We start from the raw sequence: 27,016 nt of genomic DNA on the forward strand, positions 1-27,016 counted from the left end.
GGCATGGTTCTTCTCAAAAGAGGATCTGTACTGCTCCTTGGCCTGAAGAAGTAATTTTCTTTCACAAAGCTCCATCTCTCATTGCAATAAACCATAATCTAGTTTCACTGATGCTTTTTACTGCCTTGGGAAGAGGAGTGACAGCGATAGAAATAGCTCTTTGATAGCAGTATGGACAGTTCTTGCTGCTAAAAATCTTTCTGGTTATAATGCGCTTCATATTAAACTTCAAAGATTAAAAATACTGCCAACATTTTGTCTAGTATTTGGCTTTCTAGTTCTCATTGTTGCCTCAATTATTATTAAAGGTTTGAGATAATTGCAATCATGATTCTCCTAAACCCAGAAAGGTTCTGACTGAAAGATGAGAGTCCCTCATGACATCGTGAGCCATTAAAGGAAATCCAAGAGGTGTATGTGTCACAATGAAATTCCAAGTTGAAGCACTTTCTAATAGTTAATTGGGTTGTGGGGTAAGTCTGTGTTAGAAGTTTCATCTCCTACTTTTTATACTGAAATTAGTCTATATGTAAGAATTAGTTCTAAAGGCAACCAAGAGGTAAAAATGGCAAAGGTATTTCTGTAGCCAGATCTAAAAATAAATATTAATTCTTCATTATATTCTTCCTGTTAAACCTGATGGTCCTGAGTGAGAAAACTCTCACCATGACTTCTGACATTTATTTTCTATTAATCTACACATTTCTGTTGGCTCTTGCACACATATGATGTTGCGAAGGGAAAGGCTAATTGTAATTTAAAACTTTTTGAGGTATTCTGATTATTTTATATGGCACTACTTTTCTTTGAGAATCAGTCTCAAAAAAAAGACTGATTCTCAAAATCACTCTTGGTGTTATTTACATAATATAGTCAGTTATAAAACAACATTTGTAAGCAAGTTTTGAAAAACACTAGACAAGGAGTTGCATGGATGAGCGAACCACTCTAAGGAGAGTGAACAGCACTGTAGAATCTTAATAGTAAATTAAAATCTGATTAAAATTCAAATAGCTAGTGTTTCTTAAAAGGGGAGAGAGCTGTTTGGAACTTTTGATGTATATATTTTTTTCCTAATGTTATTAACTGTATGTGCCCTTTGAAAAGGTGTTTATCAGAGCATAAATGCCCAGTGGTAAGCACAGAGGAGGCCACTGTGATTAAGCATTCTTTTGCTCAAAACAAAACAAAACACCAAAAACACAACACCCTGAAGCATCTCAAGTGTTAGAACATTTTGCCGGTCCATCTTTATTAGTACACCACCCTGTGTTAAGCAGCTGTTTTTTTTTTTTTTCCTCTTTTTTTTTCCTTTTTCTTTTTTTTTTTTGAATGATCATGTATGACAGGCTTCTCTGTGTATCATTATATTAGTAATCTAAGGCAAAACAAACACCATTAACTCAAAAATAACCACCAGTACTGTAACTTTTATTTGCTAATAAATATCTTAATAAACAGGCTTACCCCATTTGTAAGACCTGATAATGCCTCTTAGGAAATCATAGAAAAATAAAATACAATAATAATCAGTAACTTGTACTTTGTACAAAAATCTTATTATGTTGCTCAGCAGGTAGCTTTGCCAAACCCCATATTCTTCCTGTAAAGAGATGGCGTATGTAATGCAATTCACCTTAAAAACACCCTAATGTTGAGAGCTGAGCATTCTATTACACTATTAACTTGTAGGCATGCCAGCACGTGAAAATTTACATGGAACATCATATTATCATAGGAATAGAATTTTAAAAAATGATAACACCACTTTTCAGTAAATAAATAACAACTTCACTTCTTATGGAAATTCCCCTTGGGACTGCAGATCAGTATATTAAGCTTTTTATTTTGTGGCTATTCTTACAATATTGTTCTAAACCGGTTAAGAGACAGAAAGAAAAAAATGCACTTGGAGTGTATTTGGGAGTTGTACTGTAGGAAGAAAGTCATTCTGAGCAGTGAGGCAGTCCCAGGGGGAAAACAACTATACCAGCTATGAAATGTTCAGTCTCTCAGAATTAGTAGATCTTGCTTGCTGTGTGCAGTGCTACGCAAGTTCAGACTAATGAAGATATAACAGTGCCAAGGTTGCTTTTGTGTGAGATGAATGGTGAAGATTTAGTTACAGGTAGTTGTCATTATTCAAATATATCTTGGTGAGAAGAACAGAAGCAACTGCAAAACAAATGTTAACAATCTGGGGTCTTCAAAGAAAAGGTGATTTTCAGAGCATTGATAGGGATATGAGATCTGGGCTGAGGCCACGGTTTGTCTGTAAAATAGTTTGCAAGTATCATGATTATACTGTTACTTTTGAAGCCATCTACCTTTAAAGTTTTGACATGGCTGTTTAGATATATAATCTAAAGTGTCTGTCATCAAATAGTTATTCATATATACACATACATTGATACATTTTATGGCTATGCTAGAACAGCAGACTATGAAGAGCAGTCATATTTAGTTGTGTACAATCTAATTTCACAGAAGAGACAGAGATTAAAACCTCTTTAATTCATATACATTTTAAACCAACACACAGAAATAGAGGCTATCCTGAGAAAACATACCATCCACATTATATTCCAAAAGAAAAAAAAATAAGCTAGTATTTGAAAGGTAATAAAACTTTTTTTTTTTTTTTTTTTCCCGCCAAGTGATTTTTTTTTTAAATGATGAGAAAATTAAAACAATTAACTCCAACTTGATCAATGAAGGTTGCTTTGCTAGAAAATAAACCACTGCAATTCAGTAAATATGGTTCCACATGATCTTTTTAAGCCTTTTTTTCCTTGGTAAACTGCAGATGTAATCCTGGGAAGTGCAGAGTATCTGCTGTCATTACTGAAGTCAACAGGAGCTGTACCGCACGTACCAAACAAGACTGAGCCCCCTTTGTTAGCCTCTGGGTTTTCAATCGTGGCAGTACCATGTATGACAAGACTGATACCATACAGGAATTTTGACATTGGACCCAAGGCTCCAGGTAAGAGCAACATATACTGAAGTTCTGACTAAATCCAGTTCCTTCACCAGAGTTAACAAAGAAACAACTTTTCCCACCCTTACCTGAAATAGTCCTCTACCTTGTGAAGAAATGTTGGAAGAAATTGCTGCAAAAGAAATGGTATTAAAAATGATATACTGCCAATTCAAGCCAAACTGTTTCTTCTTCTGGCTGATACAGAATCATGGCCAAAAGTTTAAAAATGTTTGTGTGCCACGTGTTTGGAATTTTAGAGTAGGAGGTTTTTCTTGAAATATGGAATTAACGCAAGAGTCCAGTAAACAGAACCACTAGGAGGACATTATTTATTTAATTTGCTACTGTGCCTTTCATTAACTGGCAAATCTCAAACCTTACACTGCAATGCACTAGGAGTATGAAACAGAGCTTATTCAAAGAGGAAAATAATCAGCTAGAACTGCTATTATGAAGAGGAGGTCATATTGTATAATGTGTTTTTAGGAAGAAAGAGACAAATCCTACAGATAAAGGTTGTATTCTCTGTAAGTTCTGTTTGATAGGGAGGGTAGCTTTATCCTGAATTTCAATCCAGGAGTTTGGGGGATTTTCTAAAGAAAAAACAAAACACAAAACATTTATATTATGTACTGCAGTATTTCTGTTAGATGTGTAGATCGTTTTAAATACTTATTCCAAACTCAGTGTTGGTAACCCATTCCAGGTAAAACAACAGTGTAGCAAACACTTTTTTTACCTTGCATCTGCCACTTTGAAGGTAACCATAATCTATTTCACCACATCGTTGAGGCAGCAGCATTGTCTTTTATGGTCAGTGCATCCTCTTTCCCCCTATTAAAGCAGGCCATCCATTCCATGCAAATCTTTAGAAACCCTTGATCCAAAAGCTATTTCAGTTTGTTGATATCTTCTTATGGATTTAAGTGATTTTGGATTATGCCCCGAATGACCAAGCTACACCTCAACTCAAAACTCACAACAAAGAAATTAAAACTAGCAAAAAGTTTAGCAATGGATTTGAATGACAAGACAACATGTGTTCTAATAAATGTTGGTTCTCTAACAACAAATCAATTGTGATAGTAGTGGGATGCAGGAAGGAAGTATTTATTAGGAGAGCTGAATCCTACATACTGTATGTGTAAGATAGGGCTTCATCCTAATGCCACTGGAGTCAGTAACAAACTGATGAATTTTGGTCACAGCAAGACAGTGCCTATTGACACTGAAACATTTAACTCCTCACACAATTACACCATTGTCCCTGGAGTTACTCAATAAGGAAGTTTATTAAAATCCTTCATCAGAATGTGAAACACCTGGTGTTTTAGAGTAGAACCTTCCCAAGACAAAAATGTAATTGTGTAGTTGCATTTAGTAACTCAAATAATCTATAGATTTGAAACATTAAGTGTATTTTTTGTCTTTTTTTTTTTTCCAGCTAATCCGATTGTACATAAAGAAATAGTAAGTAATACAAATCAAAGCATTCAGATTGCTAAAAATACTTGTTTAGCTTTTCCTTTTTGCCTCAGTCATTGTCAAGTGGAGTTCAGTCTACAAAAGAGAAAACTGAAAATTTGGTGTGTAAGCAATTATTAATTAGATATCAGTCCTCTGAAGAAAAATTAGTTCTTCAGTTATGTGTGTAGAAAAGAAAATTGTTGTTTACTGGAAGTTCTAATTTAAATTATGACAATTGTACCTTATTTATTTATTTATTTATTTTCATAAGCTGGACCCTGGAAAACCAGCAAAGAGATTTTTTCCAATCACTGCTGTAGAGAACCATCAGAACGTTATGCTGTGATGATACTATGAAAATGCTCCCTATACAGACTCAATGGGCACTTTTTCATAATTTACAACCAGAAGTAAATAGTTACATTACAATGCAGATTTTCCCCCAATTTGATTATCCAGGTCCTAGATTTGAGGTTACTTTCTAAACAACTTTCTAAACAACTGAGGCCCCAGGCAGCACACAGTTCATAATACAGACAGCTAGATTTCTTTGTGATTTGTCAGTTATCAGTCACAGGGTTTTGGCTTATCTACTGCTCAACATACATGCTGCTTAGCAGTTCTTCACTGAATTGTCAATAATGAGAAATATCGTTATAAAATATTTTATTAACAAATTTGTAATCAACTTGCTGATATGCATGTTAGAGATGAACATTCCCCAAAACTTGTATGAAGCAGTAGGTCCTCTGATAATATCAACGAATATGCTGGACTCCCAAGGAAACCGTATGTGTTCCTGAAGTTAAAGGACAAAATCACGTTATTTCATGCTGCCTTACAAATATTTTATAGGGATTTGGATTTGCAAGCACTTTGTGCCTAACTCTTCATGTAAATAGTCCAATTCCTAATCAACCTTCCTATATGAATCAAGCTGCACAAGCACTGAAATGTTTACAGATTCATGAGTTTCTGAATATGGCACGGTACATACATTATTTCTGGGACACACACATAGTTACTAACTATTCAAGTACTAAGACGCTTAGACATAGGTAAAAAATTTAGACATGGACAAAGCAGAACAACTGTGAAAGCCTGAAATGATTTTGAGACTGAACTCATTAATGTATTTTCCATATCTTCAATGTCATAAATTTGCATTTTTTATTTCAATTTAATTGCAAGGATATGAAAAATCAGATAATATGCTAAAACTTTCTGGAAGAGAGATGTACATGGGAAATTACTGCAGCAAAGAAAGGTAAGAGATCCTGATATGGAATATTCAAAGAAACATACAAATAGATTTCACTATGTGAATGTGAACTGGTGTTATTTCACATATAAAAGGTGGATTTTTTTTTTTAATCTACTCATTTTTTAGCCTCATGTTCTTTCATTAAGAATTTTCTGTTCCTTTCTAAAGTTCAACACATCTTTTTATAGTATACATTGGCATATTATTACTCATATTCCTTTTAAGATTTCCTTCATTTTAACCTCAGTAGAGTCTAAAAATGGCTACTTAAAAGAAAATCACTTATATACTGTTTAAACTCTTTGGTGACTTCAGCAGAGGGACTCAACTTTTTTATAGCATGGACAACATCTTACTAAGGATGTCAGCCGATGGACATCTCTTTTCCCCTTTATGACCGTTGATAATTTCTGCAGTAATTAGTTGCATGGAAAAGAATCAGTAGAAAAAGATTCAGTGTGGTAGTGGCAGAAGGGTCAGCATCAGGTGACCAGACAGTTTTCTGTAAACTAGTTTGAGAAAAGATTTTTTTTTTCTTGATTCCTATGGAGGAAAAGAGAGGCTGTCCATTTCCAGAAAACAAGCCAAGGAAGTTTGGGAGGTACTACGCAAATAGAGTGCACGCTGCTTAAAATTTTAAAAGCCAATGGAGCAGGTCAACCCCATTATCATTATTGGGAGCTACGTAATTAAGTTGTGTATGCTTGAAAAATCTCAGACATTATGATATACATATTTACAATTCTTTATGTACATATCCACACATTTTTTATATCCATTACGTGCTCAACATACCCTAGTCCATAATCTGAGAATCTATATACAACCATAGCACTCATGGATGAGCAGCATGTGCTACTAAATATGGTATATGATGGCAGAAGATATTTGTGAACTCTAAATACATGGAACTGTCTTGTGCAAGTTTTTTTTTTTTTTTTTTTTTTTTTAAGAGTTCCTTGGCACAATATGGACAGTTCTTTTTCGCCATGTTCTAGGCTTTTTCCTTTTTTCCTTTTCAGTGCTGATTCATTTGTCTCTCCAGGAGATTTCAAGATCACTGTCACTGTGTTAGCTCAGCCTAACAGATCTTTCTCTTACTCTCAAAATATTACAATAGTACTGTTAACAAAGGAAGAAAAATAGATTATCTTTGCCATTTATTCAGGAAAGATCAATTACAGTTGGTGAGCAAGGGTATTCTTGAAGAAAACAGTTTAACAGAACACAGTGCTCTTCAACCATGGGTAAATGCTATGATAAATGAAGTATCTCTATTTTAATACTTTTCCTAGAAGATGCAATAGACTAAAGCCTTTTTACGGTTATTCTGGCTTTTGTTACTCTAAGAGATGTGTTGGACTGAATTAGAAGTGAGCCCTCCTTCCCCTTACATGCAGAACATATGCTGAGACAGACTCAGCCCATGAAGGAGTAGTTACAGGTACCCCATGTTCATAAAGAGAAATTCTCGGCTGCCTGGATGTTCCCTGCAGAATCACTTCATCAGCTGAGTTGCAATACCTAAATACAGGATTCAATTTGCAGTGGGGCCAGCTCAAATTCAGTGTTTGGCCTTCACTACAAGTTAAAGTACATTCTATGCTGCTTTACCTTGGTGTTTAACACAGTCCCATGGGGTTGTTCTAACATCAAAACTGCTGTGGTAAATACACTCTTATTAGGCACCTCCACAGTCCCAGCTGTTCCACAGTAAATCTGCTGCATCTGAATAAAGGGCATCTGTACATTACTTATGACACACATTTGGGCCATGCATCAATCTGCATTGAAGATGAATTTAATGGAGCCCATGCTTAGGTTTATCATATCAATAAAAATGGAAAATGGATAGTCAGTCTTAAATTACAAAAAAACAAAGTACTATTGTCTATGAGTCCCATATCAGAATAAACTAGCTAATACTTAATACAACTTCAGATGCAGAATGCTTTGTCAAGAGCAATTAAGTTATTTGAATTCATTGTTTACCGTACTGTTTGCAGTTACAGGATTGCCTGATCCTGATGTATTAAACCACAGCATGCACCTAAGCTTTTATTAGACAGGTACTGAATTTATATTCATGGGAAACAAAAAGGTTACTTAGTTTTAAGAAAAATTTAAATTACATAGCTCAATTCTCTCCCATAGAGTCCCATTGCTTCTCAGTAATTCCAAAGAGTATGCAAACAGCTCATGGGCAAAGTCTACTAAATCTGCTGTTATTTGTTTAATTTTAACACCAGCATTACAGATGAGGTCCTCTCTTTTTCAAATGTTCAGCACAAGGACTAAATACAGTCAATGCATGAGATTCATCTGACTAAACACAGATGCCTGTATATGAGCTAGTCATTCTGGTCTCAGGTGCTTCTCTGGCACAATTCACCTCACCCAAAAGTAAATAACTATGTTTGTCAGATGACATTTTCAGTATGTGAATACTACAAGGCCCATCTCTCTTCATTAAAACGGAACCTCAGATGAGTAGCTCAAATGCAGACCTCCAAAATGAGGTGGTAACAATTCCCCTCAACAGGTCCCAGGGCTCTGACTGACACATGAAGATGGCCTGAGTAAGGATGACTGACATGGTTTCCATGTTAGATGACTGCCCCTCTAGGCTACATGAACATACAAGTTTATTGTCTGTCAAATTTGGAAGCACTGTGGCTGGCATGTGATGGACAGCTGGGGCCGTGCCCTCATTGACCAAGAGACGCTAATCCAGTTCTCCTGTTCAGCAGTCAAGGCCCTCACTTAAGCTATCTTTTGTAGGCTTAAGTGGTACACAGGTAGTGGTAACAGTACAAATAGATGGAGTTTGTTCTTGATAAATATCAGATCTGTGAGAAAAACCTAAACATGGATATTATTTTATAATTAGAAATAACTAACTTGGAACTATTTCCTTATGTCCACATTTGGCACCCCCCCCCCCTTTTTAAATTTTTTTGGGCTTGCACATCGTGCACATTTTATTTTGTGAAACTTCAACAAGTACTTTTAGTCATGAAGCACTATGCAATGTTGGCCAGATTTTCAAAACCAGCATACTAGATTTGCTTGAATTTGTCAAGTTTAAACTGTAACTGCACACTGCAATATGCAGGATAACTAAATAGAGTAATATTCACCTGAAGAAAGTATCCCCTTCAAAAAAAAAAAAAAAAAAAAAGTAACTTTAATTTCACATATACATTTGTGGCTTACACAGGATTGGGCTCGCATTTGAGAAACACCACCTGTTTTTTTTTTTTTTCTTGGATTTTTTTCATTTGCCTTTGTTTTTAAATGAACAAAAAGACACTTAGACATAATAGTAGCACTTCTCTTTGTGCTGAATAACACGGAAGAGTAGGCTTGAAAGCACAAAAAGAGCGAATAGAATATTTCCAAAATGGAGCAAATGTAAATCTGATCAAAGTAACTACTATAAAAGTGTCATATTGCACCTCCACAACAACAGAAACAAAAGCCATATGAACCCACAAAATCCTGGATGTACAATGTTTGTAATAAGTCTCCTCACCAAAAGAATCCCTTCTTTCCTTTCTGGTTACCCAAACTCTTGTTTATATAAAAAATATATCTGATTAATAAATGTTTTTATATTGTTATTATATTTTTTTTTCTATTGAAAATATATTTTCAGTAGTGTGATAAGTTTGGAAATTAATTTCCATGAAATATATCCAGGTTGCGTGCATGCAGCATACTGCTTTGCATACACACGACCAGGAATGAATAAATGTGCAAAGGAGAATTTAAAAGTGCATGCATATGGTCTGCATTAGTTATGAGTAATTTTGAAACCCCATTGATAAATAACAGAATCATACCTCCTCAGTAATACGTTTACATGTGAGAGAGGCTCCTTCCATAGATGTCACGTTGTTGGCCATGAAAGCAATGACAAGTAAAATGGAAAACAATAAGAAAGGAAAAAAAAAATAATAAGAAAGGAAAAAAAGAATATGAAAGGAAAAGTGAGTTTTAGATTACTCTGTAATGTTACTGTTTTTTAAAAGGTTTCAGGTAAGTATGATTTTCTTTCTGTAAGGGAACCCTTAATAACAACAACACAAAAATTCAAATGTAGAATTGGGGCAGAATTTTTCAAGTGACAGTCACAGATAAGAACAATTTTTTTTTTCTCCACTAAAGGCCTGTGATCCTGCAAAACACACATGCTAGTACAGTCCTACTGAGGTCAGTGGGACTACTCATGCTGATAAAATTACCTTTGTGGCCAGTATAAGACTGGTAGTGCCCTTCTCTAAAACATGTTTACCAAGTTGGCATTGTAGAACACTGGTGAATCCTTATCTTTAGAAAACTTGTTCCTCAGTTAAATCTATTTATTTTATTTTATTTTAATGGAAGAAAGGAAAATTTACTCAGTTCACTATTGTTATCCCATGTAAATTAAGGAAGTTATTCCAAAACAAAGTAACAACAGTGAATCAGGCCTAGCATGTCCTACTCCGTGAACCAGTTGGAAGCATAATCTTTTGAGTTGCTTTCTGCTTTTCCTTCTTGCTACTGGTATATATCAGCAGCCTTTTTCAAGAGTCAGGAAATATAATTTGATTTACAATCTGTAAATTAAGCAGTAAATATTATTATGATTGCATAAAGTAGTTAGTTCATTTTGATTTACATATATATTATTACTAATTACTCAAATGCACAATTTAACTGAAAATTTGTAATGCCTAAGTATATTGAAATGCCACATAACTTAAGAATGTCCTCCAAACCATGTATAAATTAACAAAAGCATCTGCACCCCATTTACATGTGACATGCATGTAGATCTGTGTGTGACTTCTCCAGCTTGCAGACATGTGCTCATGTCCCAGGCTCTTACTAGCACGTATCCCATGCAAAATTTTGGAAACGTAGCCCAGCACGAGTGTGTTAATTGTCTGATTAAAACATGAAATCTGTAAGTCTTAGAGAGGTACAAATATTATGTTAGGCCTTTGCAGCCATTTTCTTGCATGTAAATATGGCTATTGAAGAGTTCTAAAGGTAATCTTCGATGTCATTTAGGTATTTGTACTAAATGAAGATCTGGCCCGTGGTAACCAGAACTCCATTTCAGCAGAGTCCGCTTTTCACTTCTAAAAGCAGTTAGAAGTAGACTCAAGGCAACATATTATTACACTGCTGTCCTATGTCTCCTTTTCTGCCTACGTACAATATAATCAAATACCACAAAGTGTAACTTCCAGCATTAGCCTGCGGCTGTACCACTGCCCTCTATTGGATGATGCTACAGCTGATCTGCTCCTATGGGATAAGGCATATCACCCCACTGATGGCTGACCCTCGAAGGTCTGCTGCCATGTTGAGTTCAAGTTGTGGAGGCCTGCATTTTTGGAACAGAAAACTTTCTGAAGTCTATGTGGCCACAACATAGCTGAAAAACATGCTTTACATGTGGTTATGGAAATATTACAATCAGTTTTCTGGTGACAATTTGCCACAGAGTAGAAGCAAATGCTGAGTATTAAAAAAGGTTTAGGGTGGTGAAGAATACAAAAGATGAATAAATTTTCCAACCTAATCTAAAATTTAAAGCATAAAAAGTGTCGAGTGCTAAAGTAATTCAGAATCAAGGACCTGAAGATTTCAGGCAGATTTCTCTCACTATCCTCCCAATTATCTACACAATGAAAACTCGCTATATAAAATCATCAGTCATTTCTGCAAACAATACTAGCATTTTGAGGCACCGGCTTACCAGCATTTAAACTATTATAAAGTAATATAACGATAAGACCCATACATTTGTATTTAATTAAGAGATAAAATAAGAGATAAATAAATATTTATGTGAAACTTCTTGATTGCACATTTGGTATTGGAAGTTACATGGTCACAGAACATGAAAGAAGTCAAATACGTTTTGATCTACCAGCAAACTCTAAATACATCGATAAAGAAGCCACACCAGGCCAAATAGATTACTACTTTCAAGTGAGTTCATGAAAGTTTCCCAAATACTGTTATACAAAGTTACACATCCATGCTGAGTTATTCATCAATGTGTAGCAAGAGTCTTGCAGTAGGCCAGGATTTTATTGGCAGATAACTGACGGAGGAACTATGCAGTGTGATTAAAAATTCCAGTTTGGAAGCATTAACATAGAAGTACTTTTAGAGTCTAACCAGGAGACTGCAGTTCTTGAAGTTGGGAAGAGCAGAAGGGAAGAATGAGAATATTTTCCATTTTAGAAATGCTGAGGCACAAAACACAGTTGATTCCAGTACTTTCATACATGAAATCCTTTCTCCTGTATGTGCATCATGTGTAACCGCAAAGTCTGTAAACTGCTGACTATTCGTCTCTGGTGTCCAATGAGTACAACTCCAATTCTTCTAATGTCACTGCAAGATAAAAAGTTTCATCTTGGATGCAAGTATATAAAAACTCTTGTCCCCAAAGAATATAAACATAGGACAAGTTGCTCTGCTTAAGGACAGTTTACTTTCCTGAGTGACAAACAAGGGACAAACAAGAATGCTGCAGATGTTCAAGTTTTCTGCATTTGTCAATTCCAAATTAAAAGGAAAAAAAAAAAAAGTGCCATTTAAGAATTTCCCTCCCAGTTTTCCTTCATCTCATCCACCCTCCATCCCAGAGCAGGTGGCACACCTGCAGAGCCTGACTGTTGGGAATGAAGTCACCAGCCCTTAGCATCCAGCACAAGCCACCAGTTTGGCTGTCATCTAAACACCACCTGCAATACACTGAGAAAGATTACAGAGGTAGTGAGGGCAGGAAGCTCCAGTTATGCCCTGTCAATTGTACTAACCCCACAATTGGACATGGCATTGACATTGCATGTTTACATATTCTCAAACATTGTTTTACAATTATAGCTAGTAAAGGATCTCATGGGTTGAGGCATGACCCTTATGAGTTTCACATTTGCAGTTCAAGATACCTGGCTCTATCCTGCAGATGAAGAGCCACTAGATAGCAGCAACTATTACGTACTTAGCCTTAACATCCACATGGGGGATAATATACAACACTTAAGATCAGCAGGGACTATGCAAAAAATATTGAGCATCGTAGAAGCCTAAAAGAAGCAGCAAGGAGAATAAACCTTTGCAGGTGGGGTGGTGGTTAGAAATGCAGGAACAATGCATAGCATGTATCAAGAAAAGCCTAATAAAACTCAGAAAGAAGGTAGCAGGCTAAGGGTCAGAAAGGTTATCTGAAGAAAGAAGGAATCCTTCATATATCTGAAGTGTTATCTGAAAGAGGAAAGTAGAAAGGACAATAACCTTAAACAGATTATCAGTAGAAACACCGCAAGGCAGACAAAATAGAGCTTGAGGAACAACCAGCCAAAGGCACTTAAAAATAAAGCTCATAATAAAACTTTCTGTAAACTCATGGAGTAAAAGAAGCCAGTCAGCATGTCCGTAGAGTCATGCTGAACTGGAAGACTGGCCACTAAACTATTATTTGTGTTGACATTACTGTGGAAGAGATTGACTCACAGAGCCATTTATGGGGGACTTGTCAGAGGACCTGAAGTAGAAGTGACTGCCAGAAACATTATGGGACAAACTGAAAAAAAACAAGCAGCATCTTCAGAACAAGACTGTACTTAGTCAAGAGTTTTAAAGGATCTCAAGGATAAAATAGTGTAAATACTGATAGGGATGTGAGAGAGAGAGATATCAGCTCATTCCATTTGCGTGGAGAGTGGTGACAGACAAAATAAAAAGCTTCCAGAGGAGGTCTGAGGAACTGCAGACTTGTGAACCTGTAGTCATTAAAGGGAAGAATAGAAACTATAATAAGGAATAAAATTAGTAGATGCCTGGATAAATGATTTACTTGAAGAGTCGCTATGGCTTTTGCAAAGAAAAGTCCTGTTTTATAAAGTTAATTGTTTCCTATGGAGGAGTCAGCATGCATATGGATGAAGGTAATCCACTTGATACACTCTACTTGGATTTCCAAAAGGATTTAGAGAAAGTTCCTCATCAAAAGTTTATAGAGAAAATGAGCTATGTCATAAGGAAGTCTTCCCATGAATAAATAACTGGTTAAAATATAGGAGGTTAAGAGCAAATTGTCAGTTTTTACAATGGAGTCATCAGTGAAAATCTGCAGGGACCTATGCTGGGATAATGATGAACATTACCGCTCAACAAATTGGTAAATGGTCTGGAAAAACAGGTGAGCAAAGAGGTGAAAAAGTCAGTTGCTGAGACTGAATTATTCAAGGCAGCCAGGGAAAGGGCCAGCTGTGAAGGGTTCTAGAAAGATCTTCTAAGACTGACTGTGCCATAAAACAGTAGATGAAATTCTGTGTAGGTGAATGTGAAGTGATACACATGGTAGAATACCAGTTCTAACTTCATGTGTAAAATCCCTGAATCTAAACTGACAATTACCGTTGTTAACACAGGTAAGTCCCAGCATCACATAAAAGATCAGGAATGAATGCAAAGGGAATGGAGAGCAACACAGCTCTCATAGCAATATCATTATACTTCCATATTAATCCATAGTTTGTCCAAACCCGTGTTTTCATTTAAAAAACGTAATGAAATTTAAAGTGGCTGAAAAAGGCAGAAAGGTGTGGAAGAAATTCCATGTGAAGAATCACTTGGGCTTGATGATGTTCACAGCAAAGTAAGAAAACATTTTGCCACTGATTCCAGTGGTCCACATCAAAACTGATTACCCAGGAAACATTTAAGGATGCTCATTGCCTAAGCTTTGCTAGTGTGTGGCATGGTCAGAGAATGAACCTTCCATTATCTAATCATACCTTTATCTTTCATTGTTTTGGTAAAAGCTGTATTTATCTTTATTTGTCTTTTACTAGGTTAGGTATGAAAGGAAATGAAAGCAGTATTCCACACATCACAATAATTATGTCACTGCAGCAGCCAGACAAATTCAGATTAGTCACTACAGGAACAGTAGATTACATACTTACTCAATGCTCATTCTTGAAACCATATCCAAAGTTGTGAAACCTGCTGCCATGAAGTTATTTTTATACTGACCCATTTTTATGGAGTCCAGCCAATCACTAACTGAAACAAACAAAGGATATTCTGGAACTTCACCAGGTGAATCTGGCATTCTGTAGAAACAAAACGCAAAGGTCACCAAACCAATATAAAATATGATGCTTGGTTTACTCAGGTAGACATTATTTTTAATAAAAGGCAGAAGGAATGAATGGGAACCCTGAGATGTAAAGGTCAGTTCTTACCTGAGGTTTTCTTTAACCCCTTGTCTAAAGCTTACAAATCATGTTAGTGTGCGCTTCTTAAACAATACATTTTTTGGAAAGCACTGCAACTTAGTAACAAAAAGGAACACACCTATGCCACTGTTCTGATTGTTACTACAGTGTTTGTTTGCAATTCTTACATGTTCAGGATGGTAATTGTTTGTAAATACAGTAGCTGAAGTAGGGAGAAAACAAAATTTAATGTGAGATACAATTTAATAAAATTAACATACAGCAAGATGATTTTTACATTTTTCTGTAAAGTTATACTAATGGCTCCTTATTGCTATACCATTATGCAATGTGAACAGTGTAGCAGCTACAATACTAAACCTAAAAAAGCAAGAACATTTTATATCTTTGCTTTTACACAGAACTATATAGCGTAGCAAATAAAAATGAAGGAGCTAATTTAGTTGAGTTTCTGTTTTGCTTCTTTTCCCTGTTGCAACTGAAATGGAAAGATGGGAAAAAAAACAATCAGGGGACATGTATTTCCCATAGTTCACTGTGCACCATGCTAGTGAGGGCTCAAAACTTCCACAGACCTTGTACGTTTTGTGTGGAGAAACTGTAGCAACAGAATGCAAAAAAACATACAGCTATGTATAAAAGCTTTATAGTAGCCTTTAGAAGGAAGATATACTTTATTCTCTCTCTCTCTCTATATATATATATTTTTTTTCAGCTAAAGTCAACTAACGTTGAGTGATGGAATATAACTTACATATAACGTAGGAGGCAGCACACCCTAGTACCTTAATGCGGAGTTTCAACCACACATCTGAATACATTAAATGCATGGATTTTCATTCATATCATCAGAATTATGCAGAGATAAAATCTGGAGAACCCTGTCAGGTACAAGGCTAGATTACTGACCTACAGAGGTCCCTTCCAATCTGATTTATTCTATAATTTTACAATTCCTATAGCATAATTGCTGATCTTTTAAATTAATAGTAACACAGAAAGTATTCAGATTAACTGCATCAAGCACTTCCAAATTAATGGAAAAACTTTCCCAAACATGTGAGCACAATAAAAGATCAACTGCCCAAGTCTTAAAATGTGAGAACCTTACGTAACGTTTAAAAAAAATAAGAAATGCATCACTCTGATGCTAAATGAAGTGACCCATGTACAAGTATCAAGCGATATGCATATATTTACATGCACACACACATATGTAAAGCAACAGGCCACTAAATCTTGTGCATGGACATTAAATTCCACAAGCCACTCTAGTCTGTGGTAGGTGGAATGGCTGTAGCCTACTAGGTATTCCTAGAAACCACTCCCTTCATAGCACGATACCAACCTCAGTCTTTTCCTTATCTCTCATCCCTTCTCCAAACACTATCACGAATCTTTTATGCCACTGAGGGTCTTAGCAAGACTCACCTAGGCACTGAGAATCCCTTATAAGCCCAGGGGATCTCCGAGAAAAGACATTTATCTTAAGGTGTATTTCAGATACTGAGGTCAGTGAGGCTGCCTGTAAGTTCACTCATTTCAGCTGCTACCCAGGCACAGATTAGATTACTAAACTTGCAAAAGTTGAAAAGTGTTCAACTATGGCCTTTCCTCTCCTGTGGTTGCATTCGTTTCTGTAATGATTACCAGAAAAAGCTTTGGACAACACTATCAAAAATTTGCTGTGCAACGGTAACAGTGTAATCTCTGTTTGGTCACCAGTGCCATTCTTCTGCAGGTAAGTTTCTGCAAGAAGTTACTCCAAGGCACTTCAGAAACTGCTCGAGCACTGTCAGATGTAGGCAGAGGGTACTAAATGGAGAAGGAAAAAAACAAAAAACAAACAAGAAACAAACCTACAATGAAAAAAACACTTAGGAAAAGCACCAAAAAAATGAACAGAAACTCCCAAAGATTAAAGATAGAAAGTGAACAGAGCTCATAAAAAACAAAAGAAAGAAAATTGCCCAATGTGATTTTCATGGCTTGAGAAAAAAGTCCTTTTACAACAGTGCATCAAGAATGAAACAAACCTCAGAAGGGGCTCAAAATTATTTGAAACCCTCATAACACTGTCAATTCAGAACTTTGCCACTCTCTCCCACTCCTACCTCATACTCTAAAACATCTAATGATGACCACCATGGCATATTCAAGGGGAAAGTGCTGAAAAGGTTCTTACACAAGTACATCCTCCACTAGGGTATGAAGGGTGCTTGGATTGCGAATCAGTTTGTCTAGGAAGCTGACGATATCACTAAATTTTGGACGGTGGTTCCTCTCCTTTTGCCAGCAGTGAAGCATTAGTTGGTGAAGAGAAGCTGGGCAGCCCATGGGAGCTGGAAGCCTGTAACCTTCTTCAATGGACAGGATAACCTGAAGAAATACAATGTATATGATTACAGGGCATTACAGTTAAATGCTGAAGAGACCATAAAATTGAAAATTAGAAACCAGTGATAACACTTAAGGGTACAGCCACCCTTGCTTTATGCATTGCTGGAGCTTCGCTCAGAAAATCAAGGCTAGCAGGAGTGTGACTGATGCTCTCTGTAGGTGGGCTCAAACAGAGCATCAGTCACAAAAGTACATCCCATGATGCATGTGAAATATTTTTTTGGGATACGAGTGGGCTCTTTTTTAGACTCTGACCATCCGAGAAAGGAGGGGGAAAGAACTAGTAAACATCACTTGTCTTTTTCTTCCACCTGATGGTTGATGTTGTACTGAATGTAGTCATAGGGCCATAAAAGTAACCTCAAATTGCCTTTGTATACTGGAATGCTCTAATATTTGCATCCTGACAACATGTTGCACTACAAATGCACATTGGAGCATCCCACAAATTTGCTTGCTGATCATATGCTTCTACTGATCTTAGAGTACAACTAATTCAGTCAACGTCTCACACAGAGTTACAGCAAAGCACAACATTATTTTGCACAGCCTTTCTCAAAAAACCTGAACATCTAAGCTGTTTACAATAAATAAAATAAAATAAAATAAAATAAAATAAAATAAAATAAAATAAAATAAAATAAAATAAAATAAAATAAAATAAAATAAAAATAATATAAAATTCTGGTTTATATTGTATACCCTAAAGTACGTAAAACTTGCAGATTCAGTAGATGTGGGAAAACACTGGATTTAGAAAGAAACTGATTTGATGTTATAGATAAAAGACATGCATGAAAAATTACATTTGATTGGAAGCTTATTTTTGGTAACACTGATAATAAATAATATTGTCTGAAATGACACTAACAGCATGATAGAAGTAGCAAAACTAGCTAAGGTCCATGAAAATTTGGCAGGATTTTCTACGTAAGTTTGAAAACCAAGAGGAAAGCTCACTAGATTCTGCAATGAATGATGGTAGCAGTGGGGATGTTGACGGAAATGACAGAATTGTGCTTTCTTGTATGTAAAAGAATGGAAAGATAATATACAGTTGATCAAAAACAAAGCTAGGAAAAAAGCAACCCTACCACACACATATAATCCTTCCACAGAAACATCCAAGTAATGCTAAATGTTCTTTAAAGTACACCTGACCGTACACAATATTTATAATAATACAGCACACTTAGGAGAAACATACCTACTGCATTTATACCCACTCTGCTTTAAGGAGACATTTATCATTTTCACGCAGATGTATGTACATGCTGCAGACATATTAATGCAGCTGGAAGGGGGTACATTAAGCTATTTACAACAAATCAATGTTTTATAGCACTAGCTGTAGCTTCAATATATTCAGTCTCATTATCCTGGAATATATCCTCCTTTTTTTTTTTTTTTTTTTTTTTAATTCTGAATTAATGTTGTTGGCTCTGTTTTGCAATGCCTAATGCTTATGCTGCAAGCATTATGCAAATAAATAACAGTAATGAAGCCACATTAGGACCTCAGCTCCCCTTTATGGCATGGCAGGGAACGGAACAAGAATCTTGTTACTGTACACAGCGGGGTGCCTGGGTTTTCTAAAATGAGGTGACTTGATCCTATGGTATACAGCCCCCTTGTACCCTGGCAGAAACACATATGCATGAAAAATGTGTTTCAACACCACAGGGAATTGGATTTCTATGAGTAAGTTTCAAAGCCATCAGTGGCAGCACTGAGGAGGACAGGCCACTCAAAAGGCAGTATAATTTGCCACAGAGATCTCTGAGTTTTATGCACCTGTGAGTACCGACAGATCGCATCCATACAGATGGGGCTAGCCACACACATATGGCCGTGACATCTACTGGTAAATTATAGGTCAGTATGGTAACACTTCCACCTGCCTTCCTGGATACTTATCTCCCTGGGATTTACTTCAGCACTCCAAAGTCTGGGTTGCCAAAACGGCTGCTCCCAGAAAAAAATACCATCAGGCTACCATCCAAGCCCTTGCCTCCTTACCATGGAATATGCTCTCAGACACTCCTGTTACAGACTTGGGGTGGGTGAAATTCAACCCACCATGCACGAAATGTTATTCAAAAAACCGCCAATAATCTAGTATCTCGAGCAGTCTGTCAGACGTGGCTTCATAAAACCTAGGTGCTTATTATACTACAGGGTATAGCTGAGGTGTTACTTGTCATTGAAGCTGCAATCTTCCACAGCCCAGAAATGCAGATATCATAGTCTTTACATTTAACTCTACCCATTGCAAATGATGAATTTCTGAAATGTTTTCTGTTTTTAAGGGAGAGGAAAAGCTTCTCTTCTTTTATTGGACATATAGCATTTGCTTGACACAACAATAGAGAGCTGAAGAGGTTTTTCTGAAATAAATTATTCAGGAAAAAAGCAAATGCAGCCACAATTTTGCAGACATTATATTTTCTCTGACACACTCTATTTCATGATGTCTTTGAAAAAGAAGTTATAGCCCATTTTCTTTCCTCTCTTGTTCAAAAGGAACATTTCAGTACAAAGGGAAATGCCAGCTGTTACTGGGATAATTATAATTTCTCATTGATACAAGAATGTTTTAAAAATAAACTGCAAATATTGCTCATTAGTATCCCTGTGAGGCAGGCAGTATTTTTAGAGTTGAGGAAGTAGAGTAGATGTGATGAAAGGTGGCGAATACTGCAGTGGGATTTGGGTGTCAAAGGAAGAACCGGAGCTTTTAAATTCAGTATTCTCTACTCACTTTTCTACCTGCATATCACCTATTTCTGAACAGAGGAATTACATATCCAAACAACTAAGAGAATGAGAAGCATTACATTTTCTCTGGGTAATATATAAATTATCTAGTATGAAAAGATTATACATTTTAATATATTTTAAATGCTTTTTTCCTCAACAGCTTGAAGGTTGAAGCAGCACCACATTAATCACGAAAGGGGCTAAGTGTCTGTATCTACAAGAAGGATACAGCAAAAGCGCTAGCAATCAGCGTACGTCTTTGCACATTAGCAAATCTATGTCCCATCAAGTTCAGCCTGAAAGAATATGAACATGAGCTTAGTTTCAGTACATACCGAGCCCTAAGTCTGCTAACAAAAAGGCTGATTACTGCTCTCTTGTTCTGGCTTTGTGATGAATGCTTGATGGATGTGAAAAGCAGTAAAACATTCAAATATTCCATACTGCAATCAAACACTGAGAAAAAAAGCTTTAGGTTTCTTTTCAGTGACGAGGATGTTTAAAACTCACTAGTAGGTCTTGTGGGTCAGCATTAAGGTGAATAAAATGGGCAGGGTGTGTTTTTACAAGTAAATCTTTCTGTCAAGTGAGAATATAAAATATAAGGGAAAGGGAGTATTTTTAAAGTTAACTGATTATTTCTGTGCTCTTAAATGCGTAGGCTTTTATGTTTATCAAGGGGAACATTCTTTTTATATATTTTTGTACACAGATGATATCAATCCCTGGAGTTTATTCAATATATTTTATCATTTTTGTCTGATGTTAGAAGCCGTTGTAAAGGTTGAAGGCTAAGTTCATATTAAATATTAATTATACAAAAATATCTGAAAATGCTTATGGACTACTACATCCAATTTATATATTCTTTAGTTTAAAAATAATTTCAAATTGGCAAAAAATGGTATCTGAAAATAAAGCTGTAATCTTTCTGATAGTTTCATTATTAACAGTAATATAGACTTTGCTTTTGAAAGCTAACTGACAGGTTTTTTAATGAGACAGAGGCAGAACAAAGCCCAGAGGAATGTTGTCCCTGTGTCCTGCTGACATCTGAAAAATCTACCAGGAGAAAGAGGCAGCTGCTCACACCTCATGGTACAGAGCCAATCCCAGGTGCCTGCCAAGTGTTTTGATATCTCTGGATTCAAAGAAATGTTTTAGGGTAAGTTATTATTACTGGTACAGGAAACTGTCATCAGTGAAAGGACTTTTGTTCTGTTTGCTACAGTAGTTTTCTTGCCTATTGATTACAATACATTAAATATTCTTTTTCTTTTGGAATACTGTAGTTCTGCACCATGCAATAATTTATACAATGGCCTCTAACAGGTGTCCCAGTAGACTTCACTCACAGCTGTTCTACAAACCAAATGCATGGAAAATAAATCTTCCTTTCCTCACATGAACATTAGCAAGCCAGGCTCTTAGCACAATCTGTTCATCAGTACACTAGTTTCCTTGGAAAGTTCAATATCTTAGCTAATGTTTATTAATTAAGCAATAAGACATGACAGACTGTGCGGCAGCCCTAATTAATGGATACCTCTGGTGCCTGCCACACATCTAAGAAGTGCATTAATCAGCACCAACACAGGTCTGAAGTGACTTACCACAATAATAAAATGGTTATTTACTTAAACAAGAACATTTCTCAAAGCTAATAACATTTCAAGCCTCTACATTATACCGTGTACAGTATTAAAAAATGTATGAGAGACATTTTCAAACTCAGTTGCCTAAAGTTCAGCTTCCAAATCCCTGCTTGGGAATATGAATAGAGGATGCTTGATCTGCAAAGGTGTTGAGTGTCTCTGGCTTGCACTGCCCCGGTGGATACGTATGAACAGCTGCAGTCTGAAAATCAGATGGGGCTTATTTAGGTGACAGGCATCAGCTTTACACTTCTCTTTGCATGAGCTTGGACACTTTGCTACCTGTGCAGGTTTCTTGTGCTTTTCTTTCTGTGATCGAGGGGTTGCACAGGGGACCCTTGGTAGAAGCAGTCAGCCCCACCGCTCATCTGACTGAAGGTGTGTTCATGAGGCAAGGAGGCACTGAACAATGCTGAACTGTCTTCTACCATTTCATCCTGTTGGGTGGGGACAGGTGTATCATTTGTTACCGTGTTATGCAAGTAATCACAGAATCACACAAGTAAGAAGCAAATGTCTAACTGACAGCTGCTGCCACTAAAAACACGACTTAGCGTGGTCTAAAAAGTGAACTAATTTCCCAGAATAAGAAGAACAGCAATTTACAAGATGGTATGTGAAAGAATACTACAGACCTGTCAAGTTTATATGTGGAAAACTATTTCTTGTGCTCTACAAAAACCCACCCTGTTCTGTAAGTGTTTTACCACTAACTAGAGATGAGTTTTATTAAGACCAAAACACAACATCCAGAAAATAATTCTTCTGATGGTGATGTTAATGGTGCCAGATATTTTGCTGCTGCAGAACCTGTAACTAAACATATGCCTTATTGACAACTGTTTGCATAATATGTCTTTTATGAACTTGTTTAGTGCATGCCTTTCTCTGTTACTTCCTCTGCCATGTGTACAGTGTCAATGACCTTTGGGAAAATCCTATTATTTCTGCAAAGTAAGCTCATGTGAATTCAAGGTAACTGACTGTACTAAAACATATGTCCCAAAATCCAACAAAGTAAACTTTATAATATGTCTAATAACTTGAAAATTCCCAATGACATTTAGAGTCACTAAACATACTTAGAAGGTCACAGGTACTTGCTGTTAACATTTCAGCAGTGAAAGCCTGTGGGCAGGGCTCTGGAGAGAGAGTCCTTTGTGCTATGCTTTGGTGAACTGCAGGGAGAGCTCTCAGGAGTCCGCATCATTAACATAAGCAGCATCCATAAGGCCCATATCATTATTCTGTGCTAACAGATACTTATATTTTGGACATACAAGTGATTAAATGTTATCCTCCTGCTGAAGCAGAATATTTAATATGCCCTAAATGGAGAGGGTCACTAATGAATTGTTGCTGCTGGCGTAGTCTTGAATAAATACTTTGTAGGTTCTGATAGAGAGAAATAGGATAGGCTGGAAGCCTGCTTCAAAGAAAGGGAGACAGGTAGAATAAATTTCTTTGTTGTGTAAGACTCTAGCCTGGCCACTTGGACACTACGTAAGGGTCCTACAAGTCATTCAAACCCTTCTACCAAGAGGTGAAGAGTGGGGCCAGACAGACTTGACAAAGTCTCCCTCTCTCTCCTTCGCCATTCCCAGTTGGCAGGAACATCAGTGAAAGACTCGAGGGCTGGGCTGGTGATGGATCCAATGTGAAGAGAAGTATTGTGATTACAGAAGTAAAAGAAACAGTGGTAACTGGCCTTCTCATAGAAAGCTAACCCAAGACCCGATGAAATCACTCACAACTGGAATAGAGACTGAAATTCCCCATGTGGTAGCACAAGATCGTGTGACAGTGAGACACGAGGATGCAGCAGAAAAGCATCCTCTTCCTCACACCTCTGCAAGTTGCAGTCACTCACAGCCACCCATCATCCAGAGCTAGATAAGCAGAGTGGCCAGATGAGGAACGGAGACAGACTTATGGGGAGGTGACACTGCAGCTGGAAGCACTGGCTGCAAGGCACTGCACAGAAGCCAGGCACCATGGCACGACTGACTTTGTATTTCCGGCTTCATTAATCTCAAAAAAAAACCATGAACAGGGTGCTGCAGAGGGAAGTGTGAAGTGAAATACCAATTACATGGTGAGGAAATCTAGGCAAAAGACTGCTGCCCATGATATGTTCAGAGGCAAGAGCAGAAAGGACCATGAGCCATTTTTGTATTTGTGCACAGTCCCTTGACCAGGCAGGGTTAACTGGGTTGGAAGAGAAAAAGCAACTGCCCAGTGAGCCTCACTTGTAAAGCCACATGTGGACATTTCACCTACTGCTCAGGGACTGCTGAGTGGACAAGAGGCAGGGGGCACAAACTGAAAAACATGAAATTCCATCAAAACGTGAGAAAATCCTTTTCTGCTGTGATGGTGACTGAGAACTGGCGCAGGCTGTCCTGAGAGCTTGAGGAGTCTCCCTCTTTAGGGATGCTCCAGGAGGGAGATGGTCCTGAGCAAACTGCTTTAGATGACCCCGCTTGAGCAAGGGGTGTCAGACAAGACAGTCTTGAAAAGCCCCTCAACCTCTGCTGTTTGTGATATGTTAATGCCTTTTTCTCATTTTCATGTTCTGTTCCTCTCACCTTAACAGAAGGCTCACGGTGCCAACCATTGCATCTGTTAGTTTGGGAAGGCAGAAAATGTGAGGATAGACATGCATTTGGATACAAGCTGATTGCATGCAATGCAGAGTAATCAGGTTTTGCAACAGCACATGAATGATGAACAAGCTGATATTGCCTTGGCTGTGTTTAGCTTTGCTTCTGAATGGAAGAATAGCTCAAAAATAGCACGCTCTGCTATTTCAAGGCTGTAAGAGACAGCCTAACTCTTTAGCTCCTATGAGCTCTTAAACACCACATCTTACAACGTGGTAATTTAAGGAAAACAATGACAGTTTGCCATAAATTAGTGTTTGTATGCTGTGGCAGTTCAGGAGCTGATAAGTGCTTCTCAGTTCAGGCAAGGAAACAGCTGGTTGTTAGCCTGCATTGGCCCACTCATCCTCTTTTATTAACTTTGAACCTACTGGCCCACTTCAGTCAAATTAAACAAGTTGTGTTAAACTCAGCAGCTGGGAAGAATAAAAGGTTTGCTGTTGATATATTTGGTTGCACAAAAGAGAGACTTAAATATGTGAGAAATGTATACACAGAATCACACACCGTGCCCCAGGAAAAAGTAGGCTTAATTCAGTCATCTAAGTATAGGTGTTTAATTTTAGACTTCCTTCAGCATCCTGCCTGGTTTTCAGTTATTGTTCTTCAAGGACTTGGGTCTCCTGCATGTGCTGCATCAGATGCATGTGGAGATCTTAGTCACCCTAGGCAATCTGAAATGCTAATGGATTTCAGCTATGGAAAACAAAATTGAGCCTACTGGGCATATCTGCTTATTTCAACAATAGATGCGGTGTTATTAGAGTTCAGACAGTACCAAAATAACGTCTCTGCTAAAGAAAAAGGTCCACCTCAGCTCAGTGGTTGCTTGTGGTCTTCAGATGGACAACCAGCTGCCACTGCCTGCAACTGGTGTGTAGCTCAAAACCAGGCACAGCATGTAATGTCCCATACCAGCTGTTAACTGAGGAGCAGAGTAGGGAGCTGGGCTGCTGTCTGGTAGATGTGTGGAGAGGGGGTGGAGGCTGTGGGTATTGTTAGGTGAGAATGATGTACAGGGGAGGTGATCTTATTCCAAAGGGTAAACTCACAAGAGAAACGTTGGAGAACAGTAGGATATGTACAAGAGAGTACAAATCCAAAGGAAATAAGGCTTTATTAGTATTAGTTCTTTAGTTCTGATCTTTTTTGTTTTAACACTCTGAAATGATGTTTTTTTAATGAAAATCTTTTTCAGCTCCTTATCCACAAATGACTGATCAGCCTTAACAAGCAACCAGACTTGAACAGTTGAATAACTTAGCAACAATACAAAAATGGGCATTTGGGAAAAGTCTTGTCAACTCTTCAGAACCAGTGCAGAGGTATTCTAGACACACAGAGAGGTTAAGATGAGTTGGCAGTTATTCTTCATTTTCACATAGAGGTTGATGGCTGGTGGGAAAACTGACTATGCCAGCTTGAGCTGTGATGGGGACACATCAAATAACAGAGTGAAAATGTAGCTGTGGTGGAAAAAAAGGCATTCCTCCCTTTCTGTGCTACATTTCCTAGGACAAGCCTTTGATGTTACTATATGTAAATGTGTGTTTTAATTGGGAAAGCTTATTTGGCCATGTGCTTTGTAAAAATATGTCAAAGAACAGCGTTACTTTGTTAAGAGGGAGGACTATTGTCCTGCACCATGGTTAAGCCTACAGGTGGCCTTTAAGGAAAACAATGTGTTTAATTCTTAAAAGGGGAATTTGCAAATACATTTCTCATGGCAGCTTAACCTTTATTCTTTTAGCATTTATCTGTGTACGCCCACTGAAGGATACTGTCAGACTGTAATGGAGATAATGGGCCAAATTTATCATCAGAATAGTTCCAGTCTTCCCTCCAGTTTTGATTTATAGCTTAACTGAGAACTGCATCAAATTGCATATCTGATGCAGATTCCCAGGGATTTGGATGAAAGCCACATATATCCAGCATCAAAACCTGGCAAGCTGCCTATGACTCTGTAATATGTCTTTAATCCTTGGACGAACCTAGTCAAGATATTGGTAATAGAGGGCCAAGTCTCCAGGTTGCACAAATTAGCTATTCCATTGAAGTTGATAAGAGTTATGCTGATTTAGATAAGTTGAGGTTGCAGCCTAGAAAGTGAATGAGAAAGCAAAGCAGGGCAGAGAAAGACAACAATTTTCAAGGAACAATTCAACAATGTGCAGAGCAGTCTTATGCAGTACTTACATCCTGGTTGGACATCTCCCAGTATGGCCTCTCACCGTAGGACATCACTTCCCACATTACAATCCCGTAGCTCCATGCATCGCTTGCTGAAGAGAACTTACGGTAAGCGATAGCTTCAGGAGCAGTCCACCGTATGGGGATTTTTCCACCCTGCAAAATACATTGACAGTGTATCAATATGACTGGAAAAGAGAATAGCACTTGTTTAGAAGAAAAAAAGGTATCCTAGATGCTGAGTTCTGCCTTCTGTCAATTTGCCTTGTCAATTTGCTGCTAGTGAAAAGGAAGAAATAACCCTTTTTCAGAATCTGATAGAAATTTGGTTTCGTCTGTAGTCTAATTCACCAAAACCAGTGCTTCTTGAA

General features: G+C 37.3%; 1 protein-coding gene across 1 annotated transcript in view; it reads right to left on the minus strand.

The window, feature by feature from the left end:
* Positions 1-12,001: 12,001 nt before the first annotated feature.
* EPHA6 (EPH receptor A6) overlaps positions 12,002-27,016 on the minus strand; it is a gene marked incomplete at both ends in the record, with an annotated part of 508,114 nt that continues 493,099 nt past the window's right edge. The window contains 4 exon segments of the mRNA XM_084305869.1: positions 12,002-12,116; positions 14,699-14,848; positions 17,160-17,353; positions 26,652-26,801. Of these exon segments, the coding sequence (XP_084161995.1) occupies positions 12,002-12,116; positions 14,699-14,848; positions 17,160-17,353; positions 26,652-26,801 (609 nt within the window).

This window comes from Netta rufina, assembly GCF_964035555.1.
Source record: "Netta rufina genome assembly, chromosome: 1".
In the NCBI taxonomy this organism is placed as follows: Eukaryota; Metazoa; Chordata; class Aves; order Anseriformes; family Anatidae; genus Netta; species Netta rufina.